At 45.0% G+C, this 23250-nt stretch overlaps 1 protein-coding gene across 1 annotated transcript in view; it reads left to right on the top strand.

The window, feature by feature from the left end:
* Positions 1–22592, top strand: part of tnfrsf19 (tumor necrosis factor receptor superfamily, member 19) — a 33175-nt gene extending 10583 nt beyond the window's left edge. The window contains exons 6-10 of the mRNA XM_084333266.1: positions 13862–14026; positions 14937–15062; positions 18656–18758; positions 20165–20481; positions 21741–22592. Of these exons, the coding sequence (XP_084189392.1) occupies positions 13862–14026; positions 14937–15062; positions 18656–18758; positions 20165–20481; positions 21741–21745 (716 nt within the window). The 3' untranslated portion in view covers positions 21746–22592. The remainder of the gene's footprint in view (positions 1–13861; positions 14027–14936; positions 15063–18655; positions 18759–20164; positions 20482–21740) is intronic.
* Positions 22593–23250: the final 658 nt, after the last annotated feature.

A 23250-nucleotide genomic window follows, 5' to 3' on the forward strand; every position in this document is an offset into this window, starting at 1 on the left:
GATTTGGCGGGTTTCCTGCTTTTACTTGAATTGAAAGGTTTATGGGGTTCTCTGTGGTACGACCAAATGTCATGACCGAAAAGGACCTCGAAACCCATTCAAAAACCCATTAGTGTGGCTGGGTAGCGCAGTGGACTAAGCACTCGCCTACCACCGCAGAGACTCTGGGATCTAATCCAGCTGTCAGCGGTACCTCCGGCATGGTCAGTCATCCCTACTAACACAATTGGCAGTGTTAGCGGGTGGGAAGCCGGTGGGGTATGTGTCCTGGTCGTTGTAAAACTGCGACTCCTACTGGTCGGTTGGGGCGCCTGTTCAGCAGGGAGGGGATCTGGGGGAAATAGCGTGAACCTCCGCACGCGTTATGTTCCCCCAGTGAAACTCCTCGCGGTCAAGCGGCTGGTAGAGAACAGGAAGTCATCTTTATTTGAATTACCTACCAGGCAGCAGTCATCTTTGGAGAAAACAAAATAGGTGCTGACATACTAATGGAGTAATGCTCTTTATGTTTATAGCAAAGCTCCTCCTCACCTCAGACTTAATCGTGTCTCTGTGATGCGGGTGTCAAAGCCACAACCTCATGACAACTTTATTATGTTTTCATTGCAACACTGGCTGTTATTATCTGTTTACGCGTTTGGAAGTCAGTAGTTACTTCAGTAGAGGGATCCAGTTTCATGAAGATGGTTGGCATGTAATGGTGTCCTTTCCGTTGGGGACCTGGCTGTAATACACAAAGCTATACACATTTAAATGTATTATTTATTTATTCTTTAATTCAACCGTGCACTGAATTCTACCAAGAATATATACGGTTTCACTGGAATTCTGTTGGACCCAAATGTATTTCCTGTCGACTATTGCATTTTGCAAACGTTGCAACAGGAAATGAACTTGGGTCCTTTCAGAATGTTATTGTTATCCCGCCTTATCCGCTTTGAAACCGTCAATTAAAAAAAAAAAAAAAGCATCTATATTCCACCTGTATTACGCCAAAGAACCTTTTAGAGGTGCCAAGTTGCGTTTTGAAGAGTGTCGTTGAGTTTTGGAATTCCATGAAGTCAACACGGAGAGTATATCAAAGGCTGTGGTTTATTGGCTGAGTGTGGAGAGGAGATAAGATCAGCAGGTGAGGTCTCTTCAATGGGCCAGTCTTTATCTGTGTTTACTGCAGCTGTTAGACTCTGATAACGAGCTGACATTGTTGGTGCGCGGGATGGGGTTCCAATAGAAACACTAGAGAGCGGGATGGGTTTTTAATGGGACTAAAGACGTTCAACCGCTTAATAGATCCACTGAGATGTGCAGTGCCGCGGAGCTGTGCGTTAAATGAACGTAACCCATTCTCCTGGTCCTCAAGGCCACACAGCTGGGGTTGAGGACGTGCACACTGATCGCGTCGATGTGCTTTCAGCATTGACAACTAGAAGATGGGTTCGTTCAATCGCTGCTTTTATGCAGCTGGTCAACATATACACTCCCACTTCTAGGTCAGGTCAGTAGCAGCCAACACCATTGTGTGGCTGAATTCATACAGCAGAACTCATACCGGGGGGGAACGCTTCAAAAGGTGAATGCCAACCATTTGAAGAATTCACATTATGTTCTCCCTGTGCCCCGGGACAGTTCAGTTGGTATTTTTGTGAGCATGCAACCACTCTCTCCTGAAGCTAGAAAACGGAGAGAGAGAACCCTCCAATCTGTGATGTAACTGGGGGTGTAAAAGTCTGGCTGCTGCTCCGTAGACGATGAATGGGGCTCAGACTTTATGTGGCCATAAAATGTTTGTGTGAGCTCTTACACCAGAATTAGGTTTTAATTCCAAATCTCATTCAGGTGTAAGAGCTCTCACAGACATTTTATGGCCTCAGAGCCCCATTCATCGTCTCCGGAGCAGCCCCAGACTTTTACACCCGGTGACATCACCGATTGGAAGGATTCTCTCTCTCTCTGATGCCTAGCTTCAGGAGAGAGTGGTTGCATGCTCACCAAATAGTGACTGAACTGTCCCGGGGCACAGGAAGAGCATTGAACTCTTCACTTAAAATGGGAGATAGCCTGTTCCCCCTAAACACCCACGGATTAAGCCTTGTTCTATTGGTTGAAACGTGGTTCCTATCCAGTTCACCGTTAGAAAGAAAAAGAAAGATTTAGTGCAGGATGTTTGTGAAACCAGGCCATTGTTTTTCATCGTAGTGGCAGAACATGGTGCAACGCTGTTCAGACGTATCCGTCAACAGGTATCTGCCGGTGGACTGTAATTACCAGGTACTTTGATATGTGTCGTGTTGATGGATGTTCAGTGTGGTTGCCTATGGCCATCATCCAATACTAATCTTATTCAAGTTATACTACGTCGAATAATAGTTGGATTCATGGTTGATTGACGACTTGACATTCTCCCTTCATACAATCGGAGTGTACTTATTCATTTAGATAAACTGCAGCTTGATTTGTGTTTACTGTTTTGATTATGAGACCGTTAATATGGTTGCCTCTGTTTGTCCTGATTTGAGAGGTGACATCCCTCTCAAAGCATTCTGTCAGTACTTAGTTCAGCATCATAATGGTTTTGAAGACATATCTCCTTTTAGAACGTGCCAATCTTGTCACGATTATCATTAGTTTGTCAGTCATATTTGGAGCTTTGTTGCTGTGTTGTTGAGTGAGTGTTTGTCTTTCTCTCTTTCTTTCTTCCTTCCCTTGTTCCCTTAGATGGAATGTTAAAATACCCTTATCCCCCGTACGAAAAAAAAAGCAAACAAGGAAAAAGATAAACAAGCCACAGCTAAAGTAATGTTTACATTGCATGACAAAGAGTTATTCGATGTGAATAGACTGACCCCACTTGTGCTTTATGATTAATGTGGCGAAAAGCAAACAGTGATAGAAGGGGACCTCGTTGAAACTGATTTTCTCAAACAAAAAAGTCATTTATAGGACTTTCTATATATTCAACTTATCTCTCACAGATTGTTCTCTTTCTACATGGTGGGCAGGCCGTGGACCAGAGGGGTACTGCTACCCTGGTACTGTGTTTGCTTTCTGTAAACCCACACCTACTTTGCTAACACAATCTGTGGTCCGGTTGCATTGATCGTCAAATATAACAAAGGTTTTTAAGTGTAGATTAGCTGATTACTGATTTATAAACACAGATGTGGCCTTAAAGGTGAATACCACCAAATTTAAGAATTCACATAAGTTGCTCCTGATAGTTGAATCAGTATTTGTGAGTAGCATAGCATACACATTTCTCTCACAATGTTACAAACATCTTGCCTCGCAAGTCAGAAGAAATCTTGATTTCACAAGAAGATTCTTGCATTGTGAAATCACGCAAGATTTCTTCTGGCTTGTGAGGCTAACAAACTTCAGAAGAAAGACTGCAATCTGTGATGTCATTGTCTGTGTACAGTCTGGAGCTGTTCCGTTGACAATGAATTAGACACTGATTTAGTGGACTCTGGGATGTTTGTCCGTACTGCACTGGAGCAGTCACCTGTCCATCTTCATGTATGATGACATCACTGATTAGAAGGAGGGACAAACAATCTTCCCTGCATGGAATGTTTGTGTAGCTCTCTTTCATCCAAAATGGCTGCCTGTAACCATTGGTAACCACTTTCAAAAGAAAATGCCTAATTTCTGTGCAGTGGTAGAGCCGGTAAAATACTGGAAAAGCACAATTTACTGTTCTACTGTGACTTGTTTATATGGTCCAGTAATAAGACACCAAATTATTAACCTCTTAAACCCTAGCCATATTTTCAGAAAATGTGCCTAAAAGTACATACTAGGGATGTCCCGATCCGATCACGTGATTTTCAGAGGATCGGGATCGGGGATTTCTTTTTAATAAAAATCGGCAGTAAAAATAAATAAATAAAAGTTTTATTTTATTCAACAAACATGACCATGTTCACGTCTTAAACTCATACTGAGGCCTTAGTTTTGGGTTTAAATTACATATCATCATTCATTTATTTATTGTCACACAGAGTAGAAGAATTTGCCAAAACAAATGCATTTCCTTTGATTTACACCGTCGCACGAGAGTGACGTGGGCCGAAAATAGGAGACCTCACAACGCGTTGCTCCCAAAACACCGGCAGGTCCACCTGATAACTCGTAACACCTGAGCAGCTAGACAAAATGTCAGAAGTTTGGACGCATTTTAAAATTGAAACCGAAGCCAGTCCAATACGCACACGTTCCGTGTGCGTTCAACGTTATACCGGATGCGCGCCGCCAAAGGACGGACGTTTCCATATGGAACGCATAGATAAGTGCCCGCGTGGGATATCGATTCAACGTCAAGGTGGGACCGAGACGGAGGGATACACACAACGTGGTACATCAGGAGGACGCAGTCAACTCAAGGAAAGTGCAAACACTAATGTTGAACGTTTTTCTGAGTGGAATCGCCGTATTCTACTAGTGCTATGATTGCTAGTGGGAGCTAACTGGCTAAGTGGCTCTGCTAGCCAACCAAGTGCTAACACTGCAACAGATTGAAACTTTGCATATTTCTCTCACTATGAATTGAAAATGGGGGACCCTGATGTAAACAAGACAAACGTATTTCTCTGGTCTGCATCCCCTTAACAATTGTGTGTATTGACTGAGCCGTACTGTATTGTACCCATTCTGCAATCTGTTAAATAAAGTTTTCATTCATTCATTCACTCGTATGGTGAATGTAATGCGAGACGCCGCGCTCGACTGGGGCTATTTCAAGGGAACAGAGGGGCTTGTCTTGCTTCGCCAGTTTCTGACAAATTTGTCAAATTGGTTACTAATGTGAAAGATCGGATCGGGAAAGATCGGTATCGACAGATACTCAAAATCACATGATCGGGATCGGATCGGGAGCAAAAAAAGGCGATCGGGACATCCCTAGTACATACCCAAGTAAATGGAAGATTGCTCCACTTCTACAAGGTCCATTTGCATGTTCTGTATCTAGGGACATCTATGGACCACAGGGAATGTATTGTGTCTGTTACTATGCTTGAGTAAATTATAATGAACCAAATGAGAATATACATAATAATTATTTTCATCTTTGACGGTGAATAACACCATGCTAACATTGACCAGACGTGAAACATTTAAATTTGAAATGAATAAATGGCAGAAATGAATTGAAATGAATAAAGGGCAGATGATTTACAGGGGTTTCTGTATAGTACTGAATTTAGCAATTTTAAATATGAATATAGAATATCAGGCCTATAAATGACTTTATTATAGCCAAGTCATACATCTAAGTATGGATCGTACCAAATCTCCTCTTTCCAATGGCAGAGCAGAGTTCAATCTGGATTTAGTACCACCAGGCACCCATAACAGGGCAGCAAAGACGGTGAATGAAATCTACTGTAAGTACAGTTACTTTTTTGTAATATCAGATTGAGACGCGTTTTTATTTCCTAGACGTTCACAGAAAGGTAAAGAAACAAGCTACATTCTATTTTATGTCAATAACGTTCAGGTTTGTTCGACCCGTGATACATCACAAAAATAAGGTTCAAAAATCATTTCACGCCAGACGGCTCCAAGTTTGACAAGGGCTGGCGTGAGTTGGGTAGTGTAGTTTTATTAAATTCAAAAGCCCATCGAAACCCCTGGGTCTCCTCTTTCATAGGACTACAAACATGAATGACGGCGTAATTTCCTTGCCTCTATATACTCCGGTTTCCATCTCAATGCGCTGAGATTTATATAAACTCATATTTAGCAAATAACACTTTTTTTTTATCCACTTTTTCTCCCATTTTCTATATTTTCTCCCATCCCAATTTCGTATCATCCAATTCAACCCTCCCCTGTCACGAACGCTGTTTCTTGCCTCCCACAAGCCGGCTGCAATGTGGACTAAGTCATACATAGCACAAGTCCCCTCCGGTACTTGAGGTAAACAGCAGTCGCATCTTTTCACCTGCGCAGCTCGATCTCTCAGTGGCGAGGAGTAACGCGTGGGAGGCTCACGCTGCCCCCGACACTTCCTGATTCTACTGCGCAGGCGCACCAACCGACCTGTAGGAGTCGCTGTCCACAACGCCCGATTCCCACCCATCAGTTTCCCACCCCCTAATACGACCAATGTGTATTAGTATGAACGACTAGCTAAACTGAAAGCAATGTGGAGCGCTGGGCTCGAACAGTCTCCGTCATTCGTGGCGAGCGCCTTGCCCACTACGCCACGTAGCCGCCCATTTAGCAAATAACACTTAAAATCATTGGTAAACAAACGTAGTGCTGAAAATATACACATTGACTGCTGTTTTGATAGGGTTAGGGTCTTTATTCTTGGCTACATTTGAAAAAGAAACACAACATTCATTAACACATTGAGCGCCACAAGCTTCCCCCATCCTTCACTGTTTAGCGCCAGCTTTTCATGACCATTTTCGTGGTATTTCATGATCTTTGTGGAGCTATTGTATATTCTATATTATAGCTATGGAGACAATAGTATGGCTCATTTGACAGACACTATTTCTAGTCCAACATGTAAAAAAGCGTTTGTTGGCTTCCGGTTTGCGACGTTCTGGTGAGCAGCCACATGAAGGAGCTCCTGGTCGGTGAATATCAAGTAAAGGAAGACAAATAATTCAAAGCGAAATAAAAAGTGACAATGCAAGGATATAAGAGAGGAGGAGGGATGAACATGAGAAAAGGCGAGAGAAAAGCGACCCCAGAAGAAGTACAAATGGTGGCGCTGGGGATGATTCAGACTAGCAAGACGCAGTGGGCAGCTAGCATACATCCAAGTTAGATAACCAAGCTATCCAAGCTAACACACAGGCTATCCAAGCTAGCACGCAGGCCTGGCTGGAGAAGGAGCTGCAAGCTAACATGGAAGTTAACACGATGAATATGACGCAGCAAGTGATACAAGCTAATGTGGCGTTGGACCGCAGCGAGGCCTGGCTGGAGTAGGAGCTCCAAGCTAACATGGAAGTTAACTCAGTGAATACGACGCAGCAAGGAATACAAGCTAACGCGGCGTTGGACCGCAGCAAGGCCTGGCTGGAGAAGGAGCTGCAAGCTAACATGGAAGTTAACACGATGAATACGACGCAGCAAGGGATACAAGCTAATGTGGTGTTGGACCGCAGCAAGGCCTGGCTGGAGAAGGAGCTGCAAGCTAACATGGAAGTTAACACGATGAATACGACGCAGCAAGGGATACAAGCTAACGTGGTGTTGGACCGCAGCGAGGCCTGGCTGGAGAACACACAGACCACTGGGAATACAGACAGGGTAAACACATTAGATGGGGAAATTGAGATTTGATTCGGGACATATAATACAAATAACACGTACTAGACTAAACTGTAGATACTAACACACATGACGCACAACTAAGCATATTATTTGATAGTGAATGGAGGTTATGGTTCGAGACACACTGCAGATAACACACAGACCACTGGGAATACAGACAAGGTAAACGTATTAGTTGGGGAGGTTGGGACTTGATTCGGGACATATAATACAAATAACACATACTAGACTAAACTGTAGACACTAGCACACATGACACACAAATAAGATGACAGGGAACATGGGGAATCACATTCGGAGACCGGACCGGGAGCTCTGGAAATGTACTAACAGAAAGATAAAAATTCAAATAAAATGTTGGACAATAATAGGGACATTGGAGAATCCCCATTGGGGATATCTACGTCGTTATAGGAGGGGCCCTCTCCAGGAGAGCCTTACCCCTCCAACCCGCCAACGGGGGTTAAACGGGGTTAAAAAGAATTACCTGGGAAGTGCCAATTGTCTTTAGTCTTCTTTTATATAATTTTTTTATGTTAGAATAGCAGTTGCTTTAAATGTGCACATGGACAAATATGAAGAGAATGGCTTGGAGAATCTCCTTCGGGGGGTATCTCCGTCTCTGGGGGGGGGGGGGGGGGGCTTCTCCAGTGGGAGGGCTGATCCCCCCACAAACCGCCAATCGGGGAAAGAGTGCTAACCATATAACCATTTATGTTCACTTAATTTTTTCTTATTGTGTTGTTAGTTTAATTTTTCATAAATATATGCGGTGATGTCGGTGACATGTGAGGTACAGAGGTGGGCAGGCTGGGTTCAGTGGGGGGGGGGTGTCGGGGGGAGGGGCCATCGTTCCGGCGGTTCGACCCGGGGGAGGGGGGCCTTGCGTGTTGTGGGATTGGTGTGTGGGGGGGGGGGGGGGGGGGGGGTTCCTGGGGCCCTCGGACGCCGTGGCCTGGGCGGTCTGGTCACCGGGCCGGGGGGGCACCGGGCTTGGGGTTCTCGTGGGCCGGGGGTCTGGGGGTCGGGCGGGGGTCGGGCGGGAGCTCTGGGTGCTCGGCTCCGCGCATGGTGGACCAGGATATGGGGGTGTTCTGTTTCTCGAGGAGGAGGGCGGGAGGGAGGGAGGGGTTTCTCTCAAGGGGATCAGAGCGTCTGGGCTTTGCCCGGCGGGGTCCTGTGTGTTGGGGGGTCGGTGGGCGTGGGGTGGGGCTCTCAGTGGCATGGGAAATAGCGGGCTTGGCTCGGTGGGGGGGAGTCCCCTATCCTTTCCTTTCCTCTACTGGGCTTGCCCAATTGATTCAAGGGACCCGTGTCGCCGGGGGCCCGGCGGCGCGCGCATCGGCCTGGGATATGGGGGGCTCCTATGGGCTTAACTCAGGGGGGGGATGTCGGGGGAGGGGGACCATCGTTTCCACGGTTTGGCCCGGGAGAGTGGGGTCTTGGATGTTGTGGGGTCGTCAGCCGTGGGGTGGGGTGCTGGGTGGCATGGGAGGTAGCGGGCTTGGCTCAGTGGGGGGGAGTACCACCCCTCGCCCCTCTACTGGGCCTGGCCCAATCAAATTCAAGGTACCCGTGTCGCTGAATACTCGGCCACGCGTGAGACGGCCCTGGGATGTGGGGGAGCCCTGTTTCTGGGGGTGGATGGCGGGAGGGGGGGCTGGGAGGCTGAGCGCGGCCGAATTCAAGGGGCCCAGGTGGATGTACTGTTGTGTTGTTGATGTCATTGTAGGTATGGTGGTTTGTCTATAAATGTTAATAAAAAATTTAAGTTTAAAAAAAGAAAAAACTTTTGTTTCTACACACTGTAGTTTGTAGTTTATTACACACTAAACATCGTCCATTTCCAAGATAATCCAGTCTTTTTCCATAGATTGCGAGATAAAACGCGTTATATGTAACGCGTATGTATATGCAATAAACCCCCCCCCCCCCAAAAAACATTTATATAAAAAAAAACATTCATACCAGTATTACATTTTTAATTTTTAATTTTTTTATCAGCTGACCGGCAATAAATCAAAATGACACCATTCACCATCGTAGCCTATAATAACAGCATTGCATTGGCATATAAACAAAATTATAATAATCAAATTATTATTATTTTTTACAAAACGAATATTCGATTGTAAAAAAATGAAATCGATCTTAATAACAGAAACGACTATTCGAATTTTTTAATATTCGGTACCATCCCTAGGGTGGGGGTAGTCTTACCCCTGAAAATGCGATAGTTACAAAACGCTTGGTTTATGTCCGGTAAAGTAAGACACTGTGATCGTTACATAAACATGTTTCAGGTTCAGGTAAAATAGACATGGGGGTCCTTACCTTAGCCAGAAGGTAATCCAAAAAGAATAATTCCAATGATCGCATCAGCGATCGCGATTACATGTGTTTACAGGACACTATAGGTTTTGAGGCGAGCAGATCTGCTAGCGATTGCTTTGGAAGAGCTCCTCCCCCTCAGAGCGAGTCTTGATAGTCGAGTTCATTCATTGCCTCTCCTGATCCATTTCTTTCTGAGTTCAAAAGGTAGGCGATACTGCCACCCGGTGAGATTCGATCGGCATTGCAATTCCAACGTAGGCAAACGAGCCAGGGACACATAGAATGATCCGGATGATGGTTTAGAACGGGGATCAGAGGAAGAAGATCAAAGGATCTAAAAACATTATTACGTGTTTGGCGCTCAAGCGTTGGCGGTGAAACACGTAATATTACGTGTTTGGCCCCGAATGAGTTAATATGGACTGTATTGGTCTATTTATGACGTGATATTAATTTCGGCCCAGTACCGGGCCCGTCAGGCTTAAATCGTTGTTGATATATTTCTCATATACCAGCACATAGTTACCATTGTTTCTTCCAACATGGGATCCTAAACATTCAGTGAAAAGCCTCTATTAGAAACAGTTGTGAATATCCCCACATCTAGAATCAGAATCAACTGCCCTAAAGCACATGAACGACATAGTAGACTAACATGCTTTTTATTACTCTACAATGTTAACCTTGGCAAACAGTGAGGTGCATAATTACATAAAACAGAAACCTTTAAAATTAGGGCACAAGCGAAACTGTCTGTTAAATTATGACGTTGGTTATTAAGTTGCTTTATACAACGGCATGCAAATTTCTCGATTCTGATTGGCCATTCACACGTCTTTATTGGTAACAATCCACGGTCCTGGGCTCAGGACCCGCCCACAACCAAATCACATAACCCTCCCCGGCTCACTCCGGGAGAAAACAGGATCGCGGAGAACAAATGGTTATGTTGAAAGCACCATAACGACTAAATATGAAGCGATTCTGTCAAGGGGAATGTGTTAGTATTTTAAACAATGTTGGATGATGTAATTGATGGGTCTTGACTCAATCTAGAACAAAAGAAAAATCGCGGATTGATTGATAGATTAATTGATTGATTTAAATTTCTTCCTTCCTACTTTCCGACTGCAGCGTTCTCTCTCACACTGTCCGACGCTGGCGTACCCACAAACACACACATACACACACACACACACACACACACACACACACACACATACACACACACACACACACACGCACACACACACTGTGACACACACACACACACACACACACACACACACACACGCACACACACACACACACACTCCTGTCTGCAACAGCGGGGGAGTCAGACTGAGAGAGAAGCAGCGCTGTTTTAAGTGAGCATGGTCTATTGAATTGATTGATTGGTTGATTGCTAATTTTATTACTGTACCCCTGGTTTCCAACTGGTTAAGTTTAGGCTAAAAGAAATAAATAAAAAAATAGGGCGAAGAAAACGTTTTTTTCCTATAGGGCAAAGAAAACGTTTTAATAAATTTTCAATCAATCATTCCAATAATACACAGTTGGATGTGTTAGTTGGTTGGATGCACTTCAAGCTGCTTCCACATGAGGCAACTTCTCTCAATCATTCCAATAATACACAGTTGGATGTGTTAGTTTGGTTGGATGCACTTCAAGCTGCTTCCACATGGAGTTGTGGGAACTACTTTTTCTGGCGGATGGTTTTTTCAATAAATCTTCGATTAATGTGTGTTTATTGTATAGAAATAAGGTTGGATGAATCTGGCAGTTGTATAAAAGCTTTACACCACGTGCAGTCGTGATTTGTGACCAATAAACCATGCCTAGGGGGGTCTAACGACCCTCGGCTGCGCCTCGGGCCTAACAACCACCCCTAGGCATGGTTTATTGGTCACAAACCACTCCTGCGTGTGATGTAATGCTTAAGTATTAAGACCTGCTGTTCCATGTGCGTGGGACAACGTACAGACAGAACTAGGCCAGGAGTCTCCATGCGTGTGTGTGTGTGTGAACGGTCTGGGGGCGGAGCGGTGGCGCGGAGCGGACAGCAACTTCACATTTCCCTCTGGGTGAAGTTGAGGAGCTACTGTACTGTCATGGAATCTGTACGTACACACACACACACACATATTGTGTATACACAGACGCTGGCAGGCAGCCAAAGAGACACACACACACGCAGGCACACACATGCATGCACACACACACACACACACACACACACACACACACACACACACACACACACACACACACACACACACACACACATACACACACACACACACACACACACACACACACACACACACACACACACACACACACACACAAATATTGTGTATACACAGACGCTAACAGGCAGACAACACACACACACACACACACACACACACACACACACACACACACACACACACACACACAAGGCCTATTTCAAACGTCTGGCCAGATTGTCTCTTCCCTTGATCACAGACTTAATGATGGGGCTGTCTGACTGACATGTGAAGGTGTCAGAGCCTCAGGGTACTGTGTGTGTGTGTGTGTGTGTGGGGGGGGGGGACTATAACTCATCTTCATCTTCTACAGAGAGGGCAGGGGCGTAATTATGGGGACGGGGGACGGGAGACATGTCCCCTGCATGTTTTCAGAAGGCAGTTATTGTCCCCTGCACGTTTTTACCGTCCAAAACAATGTTACACGATAATAAACGTGATGCGACGCGGCACTAAGACCACACGGAAAACGGCTGCTTGTTCCATCTCTGAGCTCAGGTCTCTGACGACCTGACTGAGCCATTGTCGTGCAAAGAAAGGTAGCCATGTGAGCACCCGGCGAGGCGGGACGAGGTTCTCGGAGGTTCTAGTCCGGGCCGCGTGAATACTTTCGTTTGTTTCCGCGTTCGAGTTTTGCGCTCTGATTGGCCAGGTCATGTGACATGTGCGCCAATCGTGGGACGGCAAGTGCGGCGCCTATTTCCGGGTCTAACAGCCTGCAAACTACCTAACGCCTAGTTTATCACTGGTTAAGCTTAGGCGACTCTTTCGCAGTTGGTTAAGGTTAGAGTTTGGATTCAGGGCAGGCGTTTTATTGTCACGCTCTAAGACAAACTCTAACCTGAACCAACTTCAAAAGAGCGCCTAAGCTTAACCAGTGTAGAAACATGCGGTCCCACGATTGGCGCACATGTCACATGACCTGGCCAATCAGAGACGCGGAAACAAACATTTGTAAGTATTCAGGCGTCCGGGCCGGATGATGTAAATGTTAGGGTTGGTCCCACCGCCTTGCGTCATCAATTCTAGTGACGGAGGAGAGTCTGAATCACATGCAGTGGTCATGGGACGGGATTGCACGCCGTTCCACCAGGTCTTTGAGCAGGAGCACGCGCACGCACATGCACGGATGTGCACACAAGATTGCGTTCCACTCGACTCTGCGCCAAGTACCCACCTGGCTACTTTACATAACAATAGGGGTTGTCAGGTGTGTTCAAATACTACAGTTGGACCATTCACACACAACCTGTGAATGAAATGGATTACATTCCATTCGTAGAGGCAATTAGGCGTTGTCTTTATTCACGAGGGAACATTTATGCGCAAGTGTGGGAGTGCGTGCACGTGTCGTGACGTCATTAAAACATAGTGCAACCACATATAAAATCACCACTGATCACAAGTCAGCGAGTCCTGGGAAAGTGTAGCACACTTTCAAAATGTACCGCCCCATGAGTTGGCGCAAATAAGGAGGTCTCTGTGGTTGGTCAAGTAATTTGTCTGTCACTGTTTTTCTTTGGCGGGGTAGGGGGGGGGGTCTTTCAATAGTTGTGCCTCAGACGTTAGGTATCTGACGGCCGGCTACTGCGAGACAAGGTTTAGGTGTGGGGAAAAAAATATATAATTGTGTAATTAACACAACACAAGGATTCAATGTCCCCGATGACATCACTGGTGGCCATAGTCAAACTCTTTTACTATCAATAACTGTCAAACCAAACGAATGTGTGCAAAACCGTTTAGATTTTTTTTAATGTGTGTGCAAAATAAATCAGCATTGTTTTTTTGGTGAGGTGCCCCTTTAAGATAATTAGGTTTGAAAACGCGGTTAATCCGAAAACCATAAGAAAACTAGTTATATTTACTATTATCGAGATCATCCGATCCAAGAGTTCACAAGCATTTGATATTCATCCTGACCTCACCTCCCCCTGCAGGCAGTGGGCGTGTGAACCTGGTGCCCCTGCCCTCGGTGGTGACCAGTCCCCGGGACATGGCCCTGGCCGCGGTCATCTGCAGCGCTCTGGCCACCGTGCTGCTGGCTCTGCTCGTCCTCTGTGTCATCTACTGCAAGAGGCAGCTCCTGGAGAAGAAACCCACAGGTGAGACAAGTTGAATACTGAGTCACTTTCCAGACCGATCCCTCATTTAGTTCTTCTGTAGAATTGAAGTACATTTACTCTGGAAGCATTTAACCTGTTAAGCTGTAGCCCTATTTTCTGAAATTTTGCCTAAAGGTACATGCCTAAGTAAATGGAAGATTGCTCCACTTCTACAAGGTCAATTTGCATCTTCTTGGTATCTAGGAACATCTAGGGACCTGGGGGTATGTATTAACAGTGTCAGGAATATTGTGTCTGTTACTAGGCTTGAGTAAATTGTAATGAAAAAAGGAGAATGTAAATGATGATATTTTTTTGCATCTGTGCCGGTGAATAACGCCATGTTACAATTGTGTGCGAACCAAGCTTGCTCACTGAGCTCATTCACTACCTTATTGAGATCAAGTGTACAGAAAATCTAAGCAAATGAATAAAGGGAAGATGATTAAACAGAAGGATTTGTAGATACAGTAATAAATGATAATCGATTTTAATTATAAATTCATATTTGACCTTGAAATTATTATGGCCAAATCATACATCTATGGATAGGGAAAAGGCTCCTCTTTCCAATGGCAGGGTTAAATCTGGATTTAGTCATTGCCTCACGGTTTTACGATAAAAGAGATATAATTAGCATGTGGGCCCTCATGAGGACTATTCGCGACGTGCCACTTTGCTGACCTCTAGCGGCTCGGTGTGCATTTCTTTTAATACAATATATAGATAGAATAATAGCCCTATTTGTTGCCTGTCAATTGCCCTTCCAGGTGACAAAATCTGTTCAGTGTATTATTAGTATTGTGCGGTTATATGTATATTCTATTAGTACTATTAGTATTGTCAGTTATAATATTGTCTCAGTAATCTCTCTCGCTTCCCAGCACTGATGGTGTGTGTTTGTCCCCAGCCTCTCTGAGGTCCCAGGACGGTCCGTACAGTGGGGCTGAGCTTTCCTCTCTGGACCGGCACCGGCATCATGATTTCTCCCAGAGACCGTGCTGCCAGTGTCACCTGGGCCCTGGACACACCTGTGGTAGGTTCTGGTTCCCAAAGACATTCGCACTCTGTCGCCCTTATTGGTTTTAAAGGAACACGCCGACATTATGGGTATGCCTACCGTCTTCTCCAGAGTCAGACAAAGAAGATGGATACCAATGTCCTCTGTGCGTTCAGTAGAAAGCTATCCGGCTGCAAGCTAACCAAGCTTAACACAAATGAATGGAAGTGGATACAGACCAGCTAGCCTAGCTGTTGGCCAAAAACATAACTCCCACAGGGTTTTAAGCTAGGCTATCTGTAGCCGCTCATTTGTGCTAAACTAGGCTAGCTTGCGCCCCCAGATAGCTTTTTGACTCTGGAGAAGAACATTTCCGATAATGTTGCGTGTTCCTTTAAAGGAACATATCGCTGTTACAGAGGTGTTTTGTTTGGGGAGCAATCCTGTAGCTAACAAACACTTTCCACAACCTTACTTTAATTTAAAATAGACTTTTCCAATGGCTCCTGCTGCTCCCTAAGTGCATCTACAACACAATCCAGGGACTTAATGTTTTGTCCATATACTTTATTATGTTTAAGCTATCAATTCTGATAATCATTCGACCAGAGAGAGAGAGAGTAAGAGAACTCTTGACATTGTGTAAAATGTGCTCCACAGGCGATGAGTGGGAGTCTGAGTTTGCGGAGCCACAACACGTTCTCACACCCACGTGACGTTTATAATCCACTATAATTTAAATCTCATTTGGGTGTAAAGCTGGAACTCGCACAAACATTTCACGGCTCCACAAAGTCAGTGCCGCATTCATGGTCTATGAAGCAACCCCAGAGTTTCCCCCCAGGGTCACGTCACACATTCGCGGCTCGCCTTTGATTTGCAGCTCCAGAAGAGCGGTGCATGTTCACAGATATGGACTGAGCTGTCCTGAGGGTGCAGGAATAACACGTGAATGAATTATGTTCAGAGAGCCCGGGTTCTACGGTTATTTACAGTAGATCCAAGACTGTGCTCGTCTTGTCATATTTCATCAGTCTAGTCATATTACACAGGAGCTGTAAGTGGCATTTTCTTTGTTAAAATAAGTGGCCTACATGTTAGAATAATAGCTCTACATTCCGACAGCCATTGATTTGATTTGATTTATTTGAAAGGGACAGATACAAATACATAGAGCATGCCTGTATCATAGTGTTTGTAGCCAAAGCTAATTTGCAACACCCGTCTTAACTCAATCAGCGCCGGAAGCCTAGAGCATCTTTGTTCCTACCATGCCAACGCTCTAAAAGATAGGAATAAGTGGCCGTGTTTGCAGGGCTATATATATATTCTATATTATAGCTATGGATACAATACTATGGCCCATTTGACATCACCTATCTATCGTTCATTATGTGAAAAATAATATTTTCTTTCGCCAATACGTTTACGTGTTATACCGTGGTGGATATGAGTATAGTTTTAGAGTGATCCTGTCTAATCCCAGAAAACGACGATATGCAGCAAAATGTGAATTTCACTAAAAGCGTTGCCGTTTCTCGCTTGGACACGCTACTATTTCCAAATCAAATATTTCGTTTTTTTATGCTTTGATCGTCACCAACGGCATACATTGTGGAGTAACGTTACACACACGTTACGATCGAGGTGAAATCATCTACCCAAGCAGATATATACATACAATTTTCTTCTCTGTGCATGCATTAGGCTTAGGGAACAGCGGCACTGTTAGCCTAGCTTAGCGTCAAGTTTCAAGTTTTTTTTATTAATTGTCATAGTAAAATACAGAATACTTTATCATGAAATGCTTTTTTCTGTATGAGCTCCTGGGAGTGTGCTAGATAAAAAGTATAAAATAGAAGTCAAAAGTACGCAAAATAAAGTGTTCAGTCAATATATACAATATACAATACAGAGTAAAAAGAGTAACAGTGAGGTACAATGCACAAATGGGATGAGGTACAAACTTAGGGTAAGGTGCAATGAGGTATGAATTGTAGTGCAAATCTCTTTACTAATAAATATAAAGTGTGTTAAAGTGTGGGGCGGCTGGGTGGCGCAGCGGGGATTGTGCTCGTCACCAATGCAAGAGATTCCGGTCTCGAATCTGGGTGTCAGCATTGCCTCCGGCTTGGACCGGCCGTCATACTGGCTCAATTGGTAGAGTCAGCGGGTGGAAGTCGATGGGTGGTAATCTGGACGTTGTGGACAGCGACTCCTACAGGTCGGTTGGGGGACGCCTGCACAGCAGAGACAGGAAATGGCAAGGGTAGTGTGAGCCTCCCACACGTTACACCTCGCCAATGAGAGTCCGCGCTGGCAGGTGAAAAGATGTGACAGGCTGCCTCCTCGTGTACCGGAGGGGACACGTGATGCAAGGCTTCTATCCTCCCTACAACCGACCAGTGGGGGGCATATGCGAGCAACGTTTAAGACAGGGGAGAATTGGAAACACGAAATTGGGATGAGAGAAAAATAGAAAATAAGGAGAAAAAGTGTATAAAAAAAAGTGTTAAAGTGTCTAAAGTGAGTAAAGTGGATGTTAAGATGAGTGTTTATTTAAAGTGGGTGTGTACGTGTGGATGTGTGTGCTGTGAGTGTAGATGATGGGTTACATAGTGTCATTGTCGTTGAGCATCCTGATGGCCTGGGGATAGAAGCTCCTTCTGAGTCTCTCTGTACTGGCCATGAGACTCCGGTATCGCTTGCCTGACCGCAGCAGTTCACTGGAAGTAGGTGTGCCAGTGTAGCCTAGTTCCCAACAGTCATGAAATACACTCCAAATACAACTCAAACGTTCCTGTAAACATGTTGTGACTTGTGTATTTACCATGTGGAGAAATATATATATATAAAAAATTGCCATTTTTGTTTTCTAAGCAGATATATACTCTGAATTCTTTTTTGCCAAACCACTGCTGCCTGGGCGCAGTGATTTCATCACCTCAAAAGTCCTATTGTTTTTTTTTTAAAACATTAGTATTTCGAGACTGTTGGGAACTAGGCTACACTGGCACACCTACTTCCAGTGAATGACGCTAAGCTAAGCTAACGGTGCGGCTGTTCCCTAAGCCTAATGCATGCACAGAGAAGAAAAGGGTATGTATCTGCTTGTCTAACTCCAGGGTAGATGGCAAATAAGCGAATTTCCCAAAAAGTTGGCGTGTTAATATAGGTAATATAATCAGTTAGTGTACAAAGTAGACATGCCCTCACTAACATTAGATACACCTGGGATAATACTGATATAGAGTGTTTTCTCAGTAACATATGGGCCTCCCAGTCCCTCCACTCTGCAGTATACACAAAATAAATTTACTGGTATCCCTTCCCACTTCATACAATCAGGAGAGAGAACTCCACACTGCAAAAATGGTCTGGACAAAAATAAGAAATAAATAGATTAAATAAAAAGATTTCTTGAAATAAGGAAAAATATCTAGGGTTCTCTCTCCTGATTGGATAAAGTAAGAATGATGTTACTGACCAAACACTATATCAGTGATGGCTGTCGGAATGTAGAGCTATTTAACACGTATTTAATCAGAAAAATACCACTTACAGCACCTCTGGACCTGGTGATATGTTATAGTGATGGTTGGTGATATCGTTTTGTGTGTGATATCCAGGTCCTGTACACTTGATCCCGTCGTTATGCTGTGATGAGAGCTGTAGTTTGGGCCGAAGCCGGGAAACCAGTCCGTTCCAGTCCCAGATGAGTCTCAGTGACGGGTGAGCAAAAGAACATGTCCTGTATTATTATCTGTAGAGCAACAGAGTGTTATAGTGCACGTATAGTAAGTGCACTATAGACGGTCTCAACTTGACAACAAAAACAAACATTCTAGAAGGGACTACATTCGATTTCCTGTCAGCTGTTAGCAAACACTGCGACAGGAAATAAATGTGAGTTGTTAATTAGCAACGCAATTCCACTGAAACCCATCTATACTTTGGTGTATGTCCGCAAAAAACCTAGTTTGATTGATAAATGTATGCACACTGGGCCTTATTTATTATTTCCATATGTGTAAAAGGTTGAAAGTGCCACAATATTCCTCAAAAACTAAATATGCACGGCAACTGTTTCCAGGGACTCATAATACAATGTTCAGTGTATACATGGCGGTACTGTATATTTAAAAAGCTCTCTGTATAAATGTTGTGTATTTTGCTTGATAAATTAGGCCCACTGGAGGTAAGGTGCTGGTCTGATAAAGATCAACATACAGTAGGAAGCGAAACATGATCAGTGAAGGTGTATGGAGTTTCAACTGTGTGGGCTGAGCTCTACCCTCTTTCACTGAAAAAAACTCAAAATAATTCCACCCGTCAACAGCAAAACAATAACTTGTATTAATATGATAAACTGGAGCCCACTTCTGGCTGAGTAACAGGTGACAACCACTGTGCAGAATATGCACCATAAGACCTTATTTACAATATAGGTCAGTGGTTCATAGGTATAAGCCATCATACACACCCAATATCCAATTACAGCCTACACCTATTTCCACACAGCTAAACAAGGAACCAACTTGTATTCATACTGTACAAAAGCAAGTAATAGAACATCACAGTGTCACACTTGTCATTCTCCGTCCGGCAGCAGAGTTTGGTTTGTCTGAAGTAAACCTAGAAACACTGTGCAAGTAAACACTAAAGCCCTGCTCTACTGCCTCTGGGCTTGTCCAGGCGCAGCATTGCTCTTCACACCTCTGCTCAGATACAGGAAGTCGGGGAGCGAGGGAACAAACTGCTAATCTTGTTCTGGTTCTTACTGGGACTGATCCTGACGTCACGGAAACGCTCGCTGGGGTCTCATTTGACTATGTTGTTTTTTCTTCCAGGAATGGGTAATTTCCTGAACAATTCTAAGCACATCATTTCAACGCAACAATATTTTCAAAACCATGTTGGGTGCTTTGTTGTTATTGCCAAAGGCAAGACTATTCAACAAATCAAGAAATGCTGCGACTATCATTAGTCCACCTGAGACTTTCTTCAAGTAGAGGAAAGCCTCAGATGTGGGTCTGTTTGTGAGATCACGGTCAGTGGGGCCACGGTTGGACATCGAGTGCTAGGGGGAAGAGATTTATGCCGCTAACCCCCCGGTCTTCTCCGTTACACCTCTCCAGACACACCATCCCCAGCGAGGGGCTCACGCCGGCGTATCTGGGAGCGCGTCCAGAGGCCGTCTCCAGGGAGGCCGGCGAGACGTGGCCGCTCATGCGGAACCCAGAGTGTTCCGACAGCCTCGGGCCACCGCGGTGCGTCCCGGAGCCCGCTGAGAGGTCAGAGACGGAAGGGGAGGAGGAGGAAGAGGGGGCAGAGGAAGGGTCGAGGCCCAGGGTGGAGGACGTCCAGGGGGATTCGCCTAAGCCGAGCGGAGGGAGGTACAGGGAGGCTCTGACCGACGTGTTCCTGCCCACGCGGTGTCCATCATCTCTGGAGGGTGAGTTGAGATCGACGGCGGCGCAAACTGAACGGAACCTTTGTGCAACACGTCAAAGTGAAAAAGGGCTCACAGGCTAAACGTGTCAATTTTGCTTTTATGAAATTTGAAGAATTGGTTTTCTTGGTGCATTAAATATGGACCAAGGATTTGGCCGGTTTGAAATGAGGACCGCGTAGTCTCAACCGGCTTACAATTACACGATGGAGCGAGCATGTCATTTTGTGGTTGAGTCCACAAGGTCCTCATTGCCAGATGGTGTCAAATGAGAACTGTGTAGACTCAACCACACAATTAAGTACTTATTCCACACAATTGTGTTGCATGCGGTTTACTCTACGCGACTCAAATTACAAATCATCGAAAATGTTAGTGCATCTTTAAGTTAAGATGCTCACATGGCATGTTCAATTCGTTGCCGTGGTGTTTTTCATGAGTGATCCTCAGAACCCAGTTCTTCAGGGTGTCGAGCAAAGACGAAACTATGCTAGTGCAAACACTCTTAAGCCCAGGAAACTAAAGGCCTTAGGTAAACTATGCCTTGAAAGGCTTGAACTGTGAACAAGAAGAAAACACTACTTCCCCTGCTCCAGAAAATATTTTGAAATCTCTAAATAAATTCCGTCAGAGTAAAAATTGTTAACAGATAAGAATCTCTCCTGTTTGTTCATTCATAGAGAGGTAACACGTTCAGACGTTTAGCTTGTGAGAGAAAGCATTGGTTATTGTACGTGCCAAGTGGAGCTTCTCGAGCGTAGCGGCTTTGCTGAAGGGATTATGGCGAGATGGAAGGTCAGGAGACAGAAAGCCAAACACGCTGGAGGAGATACAGCACACTGGCTGGAGTGTGTGTTCTCAGCACACATAAACACAAATGGACATAGACACACACCTACACACGTGTTCTCAGCACAATGAGCACACATGAACACAAAATGGACATACACTCACTCACTCACTCACACACATTCTCAGTACACAGACACACACACTGCAAAACTCCAGGAGCAACTGTTGAACTCCCTTTGACGGACAGGCACAGTGGTGCGCGCATGTGTCCGTGGAAAGCGGAAGCGTGCTGGTTAAGAGGCAGAGATAGCGCCAGGCAGTGTCCAAGCCCAGCTCTTTGATGTTGCCTAGAAGATATTGTTCCAACAGACTCAGTCCCCCGACAGCTAGGTAGATAATAGTTACTAATGACCCTCTATCTCTCTCTCTCTCTCTCTCTGCGTGTGTTTCTCCGCTCACTCTTTTTCCAGGATGACACAGCTTTATTTGGCTCGTGTTCCAAACCCTTGAACCACCCTGGACCCGAACAGCAGCAGCAGCAGCAGCCAGATCCTGTTCTGGATTACCCCCCCCCCCCCAAAGCCTGCACACCGACCGCCGCAGACGCCGCGAAGTGTGACGACACCGCCCCCTCCGAGACCCAGCACCCCGAAGGGACTATGTACTGTAGATAAATGCTAATGAAAGCACTTGGAAAGAGGCACGAGCACAGCACAAAGGGGCGAGGAGACAGAGATCAAGAGACTCAACTGTACAGCATGTGAGCTTGGTGGTCCAGAAGCTGAATCGATTGAAGTTCAAATTATGACGATGAGGAGGATTATTGAATTGACTGATTGTTGTGGTACAAAGTGAATGGAAGCGAGCGGCTCCTGTGTATTTTGGCGCCTGCTTGCTTTGAAAATGTCTCGCATCTTCACGCGTAGGGAGATTAGCAAACCGTGCCACGGATCATGCAGTTGGTATTTTGTTCATTTTTATAATGAAGCCATTGTTTCAATGCTAACAGTTGGTGTCTTCTGGGGTCTGAAGTACGTCAAAGCGTGTGACGATGTGCACATTGAAGACAACCTAGATCATATTGAACAAGTTAAGACAATGAGGAATGTTTGTGTGGTATCAAATTTGTTGTAGATATTGTAAAATAGTGAATAGGTCAATATTTTTGTAACATAGACATGACTGACAGTATGCCTACCTTTTTTCTCTCTTCTCTCCAGATGTAGTATTGGTGGTCGTGCGTAGACACTTCCACATAAGCATTTGATATCATTTTACATATTTGTAAATAAACCACTTCCAACGAGTACAAATTCTGAATGGATATTGTACGTTTTTGTTTGTTTGTTATTCCTTACATGACATTTTAGAAGTCCAGTTAGACCCTCACCAACAGCCTCATATCACTCCAAATAAACCTTTCCAGAAGAATTCCATTGCCAAGGAAACAGCTTGGGCCTCCCCATGTGTGTGTATTTCCCCACCAAGCTACTGTAAAATAAGGAAGGGTCATCACGTCACTGTAGCGCGTGAACACACCCTTCATTAGAACTGGCACCAAGCAGGGCGGTCAGGTGGCGTAGCGGAGATTGCGTTTGTCACCAACACCGGAGACGCTGGATTCGCCTGTTCGAATCCAGCTCACAGCTCCGGCGTTGTCACCAGCTTGGCTGGCCGTTCACACTAATACAATTGGCTGTATTAGAGGGTGGGAAAGCTGGCGGGGTGGGTCCGGGTCGTTGTAAACAGCGACTCCTACAGTTCGGTCGGGGCGCCTGCTCAGCGCCGATAGGATCTAAGTGGGATAGTGTGATCCTTCCACACGTTACACCCTCTCAGTGAGAGTCCGCGCTGCCAGGTGAAAAAGAAGCGGTTGATTGGCTAGACGTGTGTCGGAGGAAGCACGTGATAGCCTCCACTCTCCCAGACCGACTGTGGGGGGTAAGTGTGCAGCGACCAGGGAGGGGATTGGGAATTGGC

The sequence above is a fragment of the Notolepis coatsorum genome (assembly GCF_963971535.1).
Source record: "Notolepis coatsorum genome assembly, chromosome: 1".
Taxonomy (NCBI): domain Eukaryota; kingdom Metazoa; phylum Chordata; class Actinopteri; order Aulopiformes; family Paralepididae; genus Notolepis; species Notolepis coatsorum.